The following is a 13,060-nucleotide window of genomic DNA, read 5'->3' on the forward strand; positions in this document are numbered from 1 at the left end:
CCGAGATGCCCGTTTTGTTGAACTCGGGAACGGAACATCATCGGTAGACTTCCCTGTGCATATTGATCAGGATGAATCTGGGGAAACAGAATTGCAGCCGCTTGAGAAGGAATTCAATGATGGAGAAACTGATGATGACACCAATGAACTGTATTTTGATGCACCAGAAGATGAAACTGCTAGAGGGGATGATGTTCGGAGATCAAAAAGAGCCAACAAAGGTGTGAATCCTCAGCACCTTGAAGACTACGTCGTCGGAATAGCAGCATGTGCGGTGCAAGAACCACTAAGCTACAGGGATGCTGTGAAGAGTAAAGAATGGCGTGATGCAATGGAAGAAGAGCTAGGCTCTCACAAACGGAACGGAACCTGGGAATTGGTACCATTGCCTAAAAGTCGAAAAGTAGTAGGTTCCAAATGGGTGTATAAGGTTAAGCGCAACGAAGACAATAAAGTGGTCAAATTCAAAGCCAGGGTGGTAGCACAGGGCTTCACTCAGCAGTTCGGGGTGGACTTCGATGAAGTTTTTGCTCCGGTGACCCGCCAAGCTAGTTTGCGGATGTTTCTTACCATTGCTGCAAACCGGAAGCTGATCGTTAAGCATCTCGACGTAAAGACCGCATACCTCAATGGAATTCTGAAGGAGGAAATTTTTATGAGGCAACCGCCTGGTAGTATAGCTCAGGGACAGGAGGAGTTGGTTTGCCACCTAAAACGAAGCATTTATGGCCTCCGCCAGTCGGCCAGATGCTGGAATGCAAAATTGAAGAGTGTTCTTACCAAACATGGGTTCAAGTCGTCCACAGCGGAACAGTGTTTATACGTTAAAGAAGAGAATGGAAACAAAGTGTTTTTGCTTGTTTACGTGGATGATATGTTGTTGGCTGCATCCACAGTACTGGAAGTGAAGAAGATCATAAACAATTTGTGCAAAGAGTTCGAATTGACTGATCTCGGCGAAGTTCGCCATTTTTTGGGACTAGAAGTGCTACATGAAGAAGAGTGTTACAAAATCCGGTTGAAGAGCTATATTGAGCAGCTAATTGTGAAGAACGGGATGGGTGAAGCTAAAGTGTCTAGATCGCCGATGGATCCGGGATTTCTGAAAGTTGAAGATAAGTGTGAAAAGCTGAATGATCCGACCAAGTATAGAAGTCTTGGTGGAGGGTTATTGTACGTATCGGTTATTGCTCGTCCGGATATTGCCGTGTCTACGTCTATTCTTGGAAGAAGATTTTCGGACCCAAACGAAGCAGATTGGACCGCCGCCAAACGTGTTTTGCGGTATTTGAAGGCAACAAAGGATTATTGTTTGCGTTTGGGCGGACTTACTGACGAAGGATTAGTCGGATACTCTGACGCCGATTGGGCGGGCGATCCTGCCAGTAGAAGGTCAACATCAGGAGCTGCTTTCTATTACCACGGTGGTCTGATCTCATGGGCCAGTCGCCGGCAGCAATGTGTTACGCTATCATCGATGGAGGCAGAATATGTTGCATTGTCGGAGGCCTGCCAAGAAACTATATGGTTGCGACAATTGTTATTCGATTTTGGTGAACCGCTTGAAGCTCCAGCTATATTGAAGGAAGATAATCAAGGTTGCTTGGCTTTCGTTAAGACAGAGCGAACGAATAGACGATCGAAGCACATTAGTACGAAGGAAAAGTTCATTCAGGAGTTATGCGATAAAGGAGACATCGTCTTGGAGTACTGTTCTACAGACATCATGATCGCTGACGTTATGACAAAACCCCTAGGTCCGGAGAAGCATGGACGCTTTACCGAGATGCTAGGCTTAGTAAAGTAAGTGTGAAGCTGTAAAACGTTGAGGAGGAGTGTGGAACGGTACAACGATTACCACTTCAACCATACCTCGTTTGAATGCACACCTGTGTGCCTAACATACATTGAGCCAAACGAGGTGCGAGAGAGACACCAACGAACAGATGCTTCATTCGTGAGGTAACCGCTACCGCGTCCGGGTGAAATTTTTTTAAGTTTATATTAATAAATAGTTCTAAAGTGATTTCTCGCGTGTACTCTTTTCTTTCCACAATTGATCCGAATCCGTACGCTGTTTTTCCATTTCGATGTCCTGACTCTGCCATAGCTTCCGTCAGAATTCACTTCATCAGCACCTTCTTATATGCCACATTGGTCAGAATGCTCGGAGTGGTGGTGCAGTTGACCTCCACAGACGTCAAATCAGAGACTAAACTGCAGGCAAGCTGGCAGCCATTACCGCTCGTGAAAAAACTGGATAGTTTTAACAAAAGATATTTTAGTTACTAGATAAAGATTGTCGCTTCGGTTCCCTTTGTTCTGCTGTCCGGAACATGTTGGGTATCAAGCTGTCAAATCGTATGGATTTTCCTTCTTTGACATTTAGCTCCCCTATCCTCACCAGCAAAAGATGTTCCGGACAGAGACGACAGCGACAATCTTTGTCTAGTAACTAAAATATCTTTTGTTTTAGCCAATAGAGGTAATAAAGGCTATATTAGCTAATAAAAAAACCCAAATTAATCCACCTAGCGGTGACGATGCCTTTCTCGATTAAATCAAGATATACTGAAGGCGGTAACTTCGTTTTTTTCCATTTCCTATCTACCGAAGTTGTTCACAATTTTGTTTTTCTGTAAAATAAGCATAATACATTATGTTATAATCAAGTTTGGACGATCGATCGATCAAATTATGACGATCGATCGATCAAATTATGACGATCGATCGATCAAATTATGACAATCGACACCCCCACCCGCCTTCGCCAAGGCCCCGATGCCATTTTTGAACGATTCCTAAATATAAATAGAAGACAAACAAAACCACATACATATTATAATATGGAAATAAGGAGACGTATGAAACGAAAACTATATTCAAATTTGCCCTTGAAATCACCCAAACTTCACCATAACTCCACACCACCCATCATACCACAAAACACCCAAACCAAACAGCATGTTGAAGCATCAATGAAACCCCTCTTTTTCCCCTTCCAATGTATGACACAAAACAAACGCAAACACCACCATGGCCATGAGCATACGAACCAGCAGTTAATCGTGTCGTTATCGAGTGCAATTTCTGTTGCCAACGATGAAACTTACAACTGTGTTGGTGCGAATGCTCCGATAAAGTATAATGGCAATAAACATCATCGAGTCGGCTCTACACTTAAAGGCCTATTCTCATTGCGCCCGGGCCGGGCCGGTAACGGGGTCGGGAAGCTTTCGTTTTCATACCGGGATTTTCGTCAGTTCACATCGCACCGTGTTTCTCCGGTACAGTAAGCATAAAACACACGCACACATCTTTGTATTCCTATCCTTCATAGAACAAAAATGTCAAATGGGAAGCTTCCAGTTTTGTTGTTTATCTTTTTGACTTTCTTGTATTTTTGTAAATGCATTCATGTAGTACGAGAAATAAATAGTGATTATTTTCAAAACAATTATCGTGATATCTTGCGTGATATATACGTGGACAACGTACGGTATGTGGCACTGCCATATGGATTATAGTCCAGCTGAGACTGCCTTCTTGACTCCACGGATTATACGGCCAAAAATAATCCTAAACGGAAACCGAAATGCTGGGGCCACAAGTGTCGCCTGAACGCGCTAAACAACAGTTAATTTGTTTTGCAGGTGAGTTTGATAACTATAGTATTTTAAGGTGTGTAAATGATTAAAAATCTATAATTTATTCTAGGGAAAAGTGTGTACAAAGTTAATTTTGAGTTCATTTGACAACAACTACATTAGCTACAAGTTGGAGACATACCGCCCGGAATGTTTTCTAATTATCCTAAGTAATAAGAACCGGTACGACACAATCAGAAAGATGCTGCCGTTCGATAAGTTCCAGTAAAACTCAATTTTGGACGAACTAATGATTCTTATGGAGATAATGAAAAGCAAAAATACACATGAAAGAGGTTATAACGCAAACAGTAGGCGATTATAGAATTCGTTGCACCAGGGTACCTTCCGTGACAATCGCTGAACATGTTAAATGAACCAGACCTACATTTGAAGGAAGCACATACAAAGAAGAATTTAGGAGGAAAATAAAGATACATATTCATAGAAAACAAGTTTATAGAAATAAGTTGAAAGAATTAATGAAAATCCAATTTGATGTTCTCTAATAAACTATTCAGACGACGAGTAGATATAATGTGACCCGATAATTGGGACTCCTCAATATTTATTTATATTCTGCAAGTTCCTCCGGGAATTCCTCCGTAAGTTCCACCAGAAATTCCTCCCTAAGTTCGTCCGGGAATTCCTCCGGAAGATCCTCCGGAAGTTCCTCCGGGAATTCCTCCGGAAGTTCCTCCGGGAAGTTCTCCCGGTAATCATTCCGGAAGTTCCTCCGGGAAGTTCTCCCGGTAATCACTCCAGAAGTTCCTCCGGGAATTCCTCCAGAAGTTCCTCATCCGTAAGTTCTTCCGGGAATTTCTTCGGAAGTTCCTCCGGGAATTCCTCCGGAAGTTCCTTCGGATGTTCCTCCAGAAATTCTTCGCGAAAGTTCCTCTGGGAATTCCTGCGGAAGTTCCTCCAGGAATTCCTACAGGAATACCTCTAGATACTCCTGCGGGAATTCCTTCGAGAATTTCTTTGGGAATTCGTTCAGGAACTCCTCCAGGAATTCTGTTGGGAACTCTTTCGGGAAATCCTCCGGGAATCCTTTCGGGAGTTCCTCCGCGAAATCCTTCGGGAATTACTCCAGGCATTTCTCCTTAAATTCCTCCAGGAAATAGGTACTTCTGGAATTTCTCCGTGACTTCCTTCGGGTATTTTTTTCAGGAAATCCTTCGGTAATTCCTCCTGGAGATACTTCGGGAATTCCATCTGGAATCCCTTAGAAGATTTCTTCCGGAATCCCTTAAAAGATTTCTTCCGGAATCCCTTAGAAGATTTCTTTCGAAATTCCTCCAGAAATTTCTCCGGGAATTCTTTTGGAAATTCCTCCAGGTATTCTTTCGGGAATTCCTTCGGAAATTTCTCCGCGCAATCCATCGTCAGAAATCCAGGCATTACTCTGGGAATTCCTCCAGTAACTACTCCTAAAAAATTTCCGGAATTCTTTCGGGATTTTCTCCGGAAAATCCTTCGGAAATTTCTTCAAGAATTCCCTAGGAAATTACTGCAGGAATTCCTCTGGGAAGTCTACTAGGAATACCGCCGGGTATTCCTCCAGGAATTATTTCGGGAATTTCTCAGGAATTTTCGGAGGATTTCTTGGACGTATTTCCAAAGCAATTTTTGTGAAATTTCCAGCCGAATTTCTGGAGGAATTTCCAAAGAAATTCCTGGAAGAATGTCCAGATAAATTCGTTGAGGCATTCGCGGAGGAAATCGTGGGAGTATACTCGAAAGAATTCGTGAAGGAGTTCATGAAAGAATTTCAGCAAATATTCCCGGAGAATTTTCCAGAGCAGTTCCTGGATGAATTTACGGAGGAACTACTGCAGGACTTCCCGGAGTAATTACTGGAAGAATTCTTGAAGAATTTTTGGAGGAATTTTCAGAAACAAATATGGAATTATGAGGCAACTCTCGCAGAAATTCCTGAGGGAACATCCGGAAGAAATCATGCGGGAACTCTCGAAAGACTTTCTTGAAGAATTACATTAGGAAATCCTAGAGAAATACCAGGTGAAATTCTCGAAGACATTCGCGGAAAAATTCTCGGGAGTGTTTTCGGAGGAATCGTTGGAGAAATTGCAGGAAGAAATTCTAGGAAGAATTGCACTAGACATTCGTGGATGACTCGGAGGGATTGCTGAAGGACTTGCTGGAGGAATTGAGGAATTGCTTCACGAAATCGTGCGTAAAATTTATTCAGGAAATCTTCTTCAGGATTTGGTATGGGAATTTCTCCAGCACTCTGGGTACACTTTCGGAGGAATCCATTATATCGTACGAAACAGTTTTCTCTCATGCTCGCCCTCATCAACCATGGCCGATGGCTGGGGTATCAACTTGGACACTGCAGACACCGCCATCATTTAAATTGGAGTCCTCACTATGATAGTTATATTCTCAGACTAATAAAAATATAGAAATCGGTTTGCCACGATTAGCTCCGTGATAACACGAGTGGTCAATGCAAAAAATAATAATTATTTTGCAGATTGCTTTCATAAAGAAAACAAAAACAAACTGTCAAATTTATGCGAGAAGCTTTCGTTGCTCACGCATACAATCACAAACAAAAAGTATGCTGCGCACCGGGCTGCAACCGGGGAGACAAAATATCGTCGGCAAGAAATTTTTATGACAGCCCCGGTGCCGCCCCGGGCACGGCACGCCGGTTCGATGGCATTGAAAATACATGCAACCAATTTGAAACATAACCCGACCGGGACCCGGCCCCGGCCCGGCACGGCGCAATGAGAATAGCGCTTAAAAGCGCGTACGTTGTTCGTCGATTAGTTTTCGTGTTCAACACGTTACACATTGCAAGCTTTGAAAAGCTTTGCTCGTTGCGTTAGCGTTATCGATATTGCCGTAGCGAGGTTTCTAACCCATCGAGCAAACGTAATTTATATTATAGCATGGTAGCTGCTCAATGCTCGTAGTCCCGATTATATGGGAAAAAATGGAAAACTGCCTAAACCATTTTCCTTGTCAGCTGCGAACGCATTAATCGATTTTGATGAAATTAAATAGCATGAAATTAGAAGAGTGGCTCTGCGGAATGCAACTTGTTGCGATGAAATCAGTTGAGTCTAAGTACATGAAAATCGTGTGAGTTTTTGAGGTTGAAAAAGTGACCATACAGACACACAAACATACACACACATACATACACACACAGACATCACCTCGATTCATCAAACTGAGTCGAATGGTATAAGAAACTTTACTAACAGATGTTCCTGTAAAAAGTTCGTTTTCAGAGTGAAATGATAGCCTTTCGGTACAACTTTGTTGTACGAGAAAGGCAAAACGTTTTAACAGCACTTAGGTTGGATCTGCGGTTCCAACCTAGGTTGGAACTTTTTAAAAACGAATTTGGCATAAGTAAGTAAATATTGCCTCGTATGTTCAATAATTGTTCATATTGCCCCTTAGTGACGTTATCCGAACTAACAAAACATTTTGGTTTTGGTTTGAGCTGTTGGGGACATTTTTTTATGCTCGAGAAAGGCACCATACCGCTAGGTGAAATAAAACGAAAAGAATAGCTAGGTGGAATAAATAGAAAAGCAGCCGAATGTGAAAAGCTGGGGCCTCAATACGCATCTCCTTTCGATAGCTCTTTCATATGACAGTTTGCATGGTTTGCTCGTTTCGAGTCTAGGTGCGAGGTTATTAAGGCAATCCATAAGACAGCTGCGATCAGCTGACAATTTTTGTTTACTTGAATTTTTTGACATCTACGCGGAAGAAATAAATTACCCAATAGTGAGTTTACTTCACCCAACCTCGAACATTCGTACGGGAAGCCAAAATTGAGTAAGTAGGGTCGAAGTAGTTTGCCTTTACTCCCATGTTAAAAAAGGACCCAACGGAAAATTTATTTACCCAAATGTAAGTTTAATTCACTCAATTTCGACCCCAGGTAATAAAACTCAAAATTGGCTTCCCGTATTGAACTGGCGTCGTTGAATTGTTTGGCTTTTTTGTTTTTGACAACAAAAGAAAGGGTGGAGGAAAGGGAAGAGAAAAATAACTCAAAAGTAGGTATCCTATATTAAGAGATGTGCGAATACTTTTCCAGACCATTTAGCAACGCTGTTACTTTCGTAAACATACGCTGCCAGCACTTGCCGTGACGCAAAATGTTGGAGCTCGAACATGACTTTGCGTATAATGGCATTTTCAGATTTCGTTATCTAACGTCCAACAGTGCAATAATACTAAAATAAAAGTGCAATACAAATGAACAAAATACCATGCATAAACTAGACTACTTCAACTTGCCAATGTAAAACAAATTGTTTATTCGACAAAACTTTTCGTAAAATCTTTTTCATTACAATCGCAATACCTTTCTATCCGCAACAATAACAATGTTCATTTGGCTCAGATTTTGACAGCTCTCAATGCTCGATTGGCTCAAGATGGCCGCTTTCGCATATCTCTGAATGTAGGGCCCTACTCAAAAGTAAGTTTAAAAATACTCAATTTTGGTTACTTATTTTCTTCCGTGTATGGACCCGACTGACACAACGATTCAAAGGAAAATGTTAAGCACGGTTAACACCAGCAGTGAGTTACCTTCAACTGCATACACACTTTGTTTTGATATTGATTGTCAGTCCTAAAGAGGCTGCACTCATAACAAAGAGATGAAGTGTCAAAAATTTTTAATCCAGGCTCGTTTGTCAGTCCCATCGCTGAATGTCCTCATGAATAGCCTAATACCATCCCTGGTTATGGATACAACTCAATACCAATTTTTTTCAAAACGACTTATCTCCTTTTGTAAACAAACGTCGATTTGTCGAATCTGAGAACACTCCCACGCAAACCAACACCATCAACACATAGGCAAGAGTGTTGGAATATCAGGTAGTGTGCGACGCTTCGCTGTAGATCGAAGATGATATGGAAGCAGGCGCCAGTTGGTTGTAGTTGCTCTTGGGTCGATTAAGGAATATTGTTATGGTGTTATTGTATATACCTATTGTTGAATAAAGAAAAACTGCAACTACTGGCAGAAGTATCAGTCAGTAGCCTGCCGTGGTGTAGGGGCCCTCCTTAGCCGTGCGGTAAGACGCGCGGCTACAAAGCAAGACCATGCTGAGGGTGGCTGGGTTCGGTGCCGGTCTAGGCAATTTTCGGATTGGAAATTGTCTCGACTTCCCTGGGCATAAAAGTATCATCGTGTTAGCTTCATGATATACGAATGCAAAAATGGTAACTTGGATTAGAAACCTCGCAGTTAATAACTGTGGAAGTGCTTAATGAACACTAAGCTGCGAGGCGGCTCTGTCCCAGTGTGGGGATGTAATGCCAATAAGAAGCCTGCCGTGGTGTAGAGAGGGAACTCTAGTTGTTATTCTTTGTGAGGGGGTTCCCTTCTCCGGCTAACAAAGAGCTCGGCTGCCTAGTGATGGTGTTGGTTTGTGTAGGAGTGCTCTCAGATTCGACAAATCAACGTTCGAATTTTTGTTTACAAAAGCAGATAAGTCGTTTTTAAAATTTGGTATTGAACCCAGAGTACTTACTTGTACAGATCGTTCAATGCCTTGCTGTTAGTGTTCACTTTGCTATAAAACTGCCATGTTATGTCAATCCGCACAAGACACTGCTCACAAACATCGGTGCAAAAATCTGTTTCCTGAATAACTAGGCCGAAGCAAGCTTCAATCACATTGCTCAAGAATGACTGGTCCCCAAACCGGTTGAAAGCCGAAACACGAGCAACGTGCTGGTTTGTTTCAAAACATAAACAACATACGATGCTTCCTAGGGCTTCTACGGTGAGTGCCTGCTTATCTAGTTGGGAATGGTTGATATATTCATGTGCACTTCGCGGAGCCTAGAAAAGAATGCAATATGTAAACGAAAATAAATAGTTTGAGAAATATTGAACTCACTGTTTCCAGTAAATTTTTAGTTTCCGTGACACCTTTGGTACTATCTTTAAGTGCGTGATTTTGCATCTCTAAATATTGAATACGAGATTTTTGTTCTTCCATTTTTATAAAACTGTCTGTTGCTGTTGCTTTCAGTTGTTTGTAAGCGTTTCGCGCTTGCTCTAAGGATTTCCATTCAGCTTCATTGAAATTCTAAAATGTTATACATAGTTATTACAACTTTTACATATGGATAACAATGAATACTTACTGGATACTCATCTATTGCACTTTTGGCTAACGTGCATGGTGTTGCATCTGGTTTGAGCTCATTACACAAATGACCTATAAAAATGTATTACAATCATAGAGTAATATGTCCATGCAAAAGTAGCGTCACACCTCGGAAATCTCATCTATGGATTTAGTTATCTGAACATCACCCATGCATGTTCAAACAGGCATTCAGTGGTTCCAGCCTACATGGGACAACATACGTGGACAAAATTTCCGATGTGTGCTCAAGGTAGCCTTAGACCTGAAAAAAATTACACTGGATTTTCTTCTCCATGTATTTTTATGGCGCCGATTTTCTATGTCAATATCCCGTGAAATAAAAAACATATACAAGATTCCCGAGGTGTGCTGCCGTAATCTAAAAAAGTGACGTCTATGCCATTCTTCAAAAATTGTTTTAACGATTGATATCCTATATGCTGTCCAATGAGAGCTTGAAGTAGCTCGAAGTTTTTCCCTGTCCTGCTCATGCCCATTTGTTGACAAAAAAGAAAGAGCAGGACGGGAACAACTTCGAGCTGCTCATTGGACAGCACTACTCTAAAGCTCTTTATCTTTTCTCCGTGTTCTTATGGATGCAAAAAGTTAACAAGTCGAAATGGAAGCGCTTATGACTATTGGCGCTTTGATGTTGCACGAAGAAGAAGAAGCAGAAACATGATAATCGAAAAAATCTCCACGGGAAACCATACGAAGAAGTTTTTAAAACTCTTCTCAAAAATTATAAAAGCAATTTAATTAAAAACGGTAAGCAGTACGGGGTTGGACTTTTCTCGCTTAACTTTTCAAAAGGACCTAAGTAACATTTTTTTTTCATGAATTATTGATTGCAGTATTCAAATTAATTCATGAAAAAAATGTTACTTAGGACCTTTTGAAAAGTTAAGCGAGTTTTCTTATACTGTGTCTTAGAGCAAGATTACCGGTGGTGAGTTTAAGCCGTTTGGTAGCGCAGTATTATTACTTGACACTTTACCGGTCGCTACTAAACGCGCTGCTATAACAGTAGCGCGACTGACAGGTGACCAAATTTGGTAGCGCGATAAGAGCGCTGCTATTTGATGAACTGTCAACTATCAAACGTCACCGATACGGAATACAGCAACCAAATTGAGAGCCGAGAATAGTGACCGATACGAAAACGAGTGACGAAACTAAAATGAAAGCGCTGCGCGGGTGATTAGAATGCTCGCGACCGATAATGATGCTCTTAGAGCAAGATTACCGGTGGTGAGTTTAAGCCGTTTGGCAGCGCAGTATCATTACTTGACACTTTACCGGTCGCTACTAAACGCACTGCTATAACAGTAGTGCGACTGACAGGTGACCAAATTTGGTAGCGCGATAAGAGCGCTGCTATTTGATGAACTGTCAACTGTTAAACGTCACCGGTACGGAATACAGCGACCAAATTGAGAGCCGAAAATAGTGACCGATACGGAAACGAGTGACGAAACTAAAATGAAAGCGCTGCGCGGGTGATTAATAATGATGCTCTTAAGAGTAAAATCAGCAGTGATTCAAATCGTTCGAGACTGTCAGTTTGAATATGAATCTGAAACATTCATTTTCCCAGCAGCTGTTCTAGATTCATTTTTTATACCAGTCGAATGTCAAAAAAATAAAACTGGTATAACGCTCCGTTCTATTTTCTGCAGATTTGAACCACGAACCATTTTATCTACGGATCAATCCTCTTTGCAGTTACGGCGCCTTTCTTGGCAGCAACATATTGATTTCATTAAATTGAAAATTTGAAAAACATTAATGGAACACTGCTGGGAAAACCAGCGAGTTTGTTCTATTTTGCTCCAGATTCAAACTAGAATAGTGGTCGAAAATTTAGAATGAAACTGAATCACTACTGATTTACACTCTAAGTGTAATATTACAAAATAAAATTTCGAACGAAAATATTGTGCTTATTATACAGTACAAGAAAAGTTCAACCCCGTACTGCTTACCGTTTTTAACTAAATTGCTTTTAGAATTTTTGAGAAGAGTTTTAAAAACTTCTTCCTATGGTTTCCCGTGGAGATTTTTTCGATTATCATCTTTCTGCTTCTTCTTCATCATGCAACATCAAAGCGCCAATAGACACTAGGTTCCATAGACGAGCGAAGGCACGGTTGAGTCATTTCGATTTAGTGTGTTTTTCCGTTTTTTCACAGTGTACCACGCGAATTTGACGTCATACGCTCCATTGATTGGATTGCATTTGTGATGTCATACTAGTTTGGCTACACTAACTGACAGTTCGTTTGACTACACTCCCCTTTTTTATTTCTTGAGCAAGGGTAAACGGAAATCTGCAACCAGACACCTGAGGAGGTAACTTAGGTAGTGTGTGGGGATGGGTATGTCATGTAACTCTTACCCGACCCACTAAAACCAAAACACTTTTGCCAGTCCGTACCCCCGGTCCGCAAGTAAGCAATACATCAGGGGGGGGGGGGACTATTGAGAACGCTCACGTCTATGTTAACGTCAAATCTCGCTTAACTTTTCAAAAGGACCTAAGTAACATTTTTTCATGAATTAATTTGAGTAGTGCAATCAAAAGCTTTCATATTGGTCTGTTGATTGCGCTATTCAAATTAATTCATAAAAAAATGTTACTTAGGACCTTTTGAAAAGTTAAGCGAGCCCGTTAGCCCCGCCCCTTTGTGAGCTGATATGGTTGTAAATATAATGTGCACTCATAACGATTAATGAAGGGGCGGGACTAATAAAATTACTTCATTAGATATAAGAAAGCTGCTTTTCGGCGCGCGCGAGCCATTTCGATCGGGTTTCCCCAGACAACGGACCGTCATCTCAACATTCCAGTTCGAGACAGCAACACGTACGGACGTGTTTTTTGCTCGCGCATTTTTTCGAAGTGTTTTTTCTCGTTCGTTCGCTGTTTACGTTTTCGCTTGTCGCGTTGGCGTTATTTTCTCCCGGACCCGTCATGGGAGACTCGGTGGCCGATTCGGTCGCTGGAAAAGTGCCTAAGCGCACTGCTCTTGGAGGCGCGGGTAACCCCTCCAAGCAGCTTTTGCAGAGCAACGTGTTCTCGCCGTTGCCGCTTGATGACGCCGGCAATCCGCCGAAAAAGAGGAAGAAGCAGCAATCGCAGCTGCCGCAGGTGCAACCGGAGCGGAAGGAGAAGTGCCCGCCCGTGTTTGTGAAGGGCGATCCGCCGGATTTACGCCCAAAAATTCGCCAGCTGATCGC

The 13,060-nt window shown here is 41.8% G+C and overlaps 1 protein-coding gene across 3 annotated transcripts in view; it reads right to left on the reverse strand.

The window, feature by feature from the left end:
• The window catches only part of LOC134221018 (zinc finger protein 92-like), an 80,968-nt gene that overhangs the window by 33,879 nt on the left and 34,029 nt on the right, over nucleotides 1-13,060 (reverse strand). For all 3 annotated transcript variants that reach the window (XM_062700190.1, XM_062700189.1, XM_062700191.1), the window contains exons 3-5: nucleotides 9,816-9,889; nucleotides 9,566-9,757; nucleotides 9,194-9,507 (exon numbers count right to left, since the gene is read on the reverse strand). In XM_062700190.1, coding sequence (XP_062556174.1) covers nucleotides 9,194-9,507; nucleotides 9,566-9,757; nucleotides 9,816-9,889 — 580 coding nt within the window. The remainder of the gene's footprint in view (nucleotides 1-9,193; nucleotides 9,508-9,565; nucleotides 9,758-9,815; nucleotides 9,890-13,060) is intronic.

Source organism: Armigeres subalbatus, chromosome 3 (assembly GCF_024139115.2).
Source record: "Armigeres subalbatus isolate Guangzhou_Male chromosome 3, GZ_Asu_2, whole genome shotgun sequence".
Lineage (NCBI taxonomy): Eukaryota > Metazoa > Arthropoda > Insecta > Diptera > Culicidae > Armigeres > Armigeres subalbatus.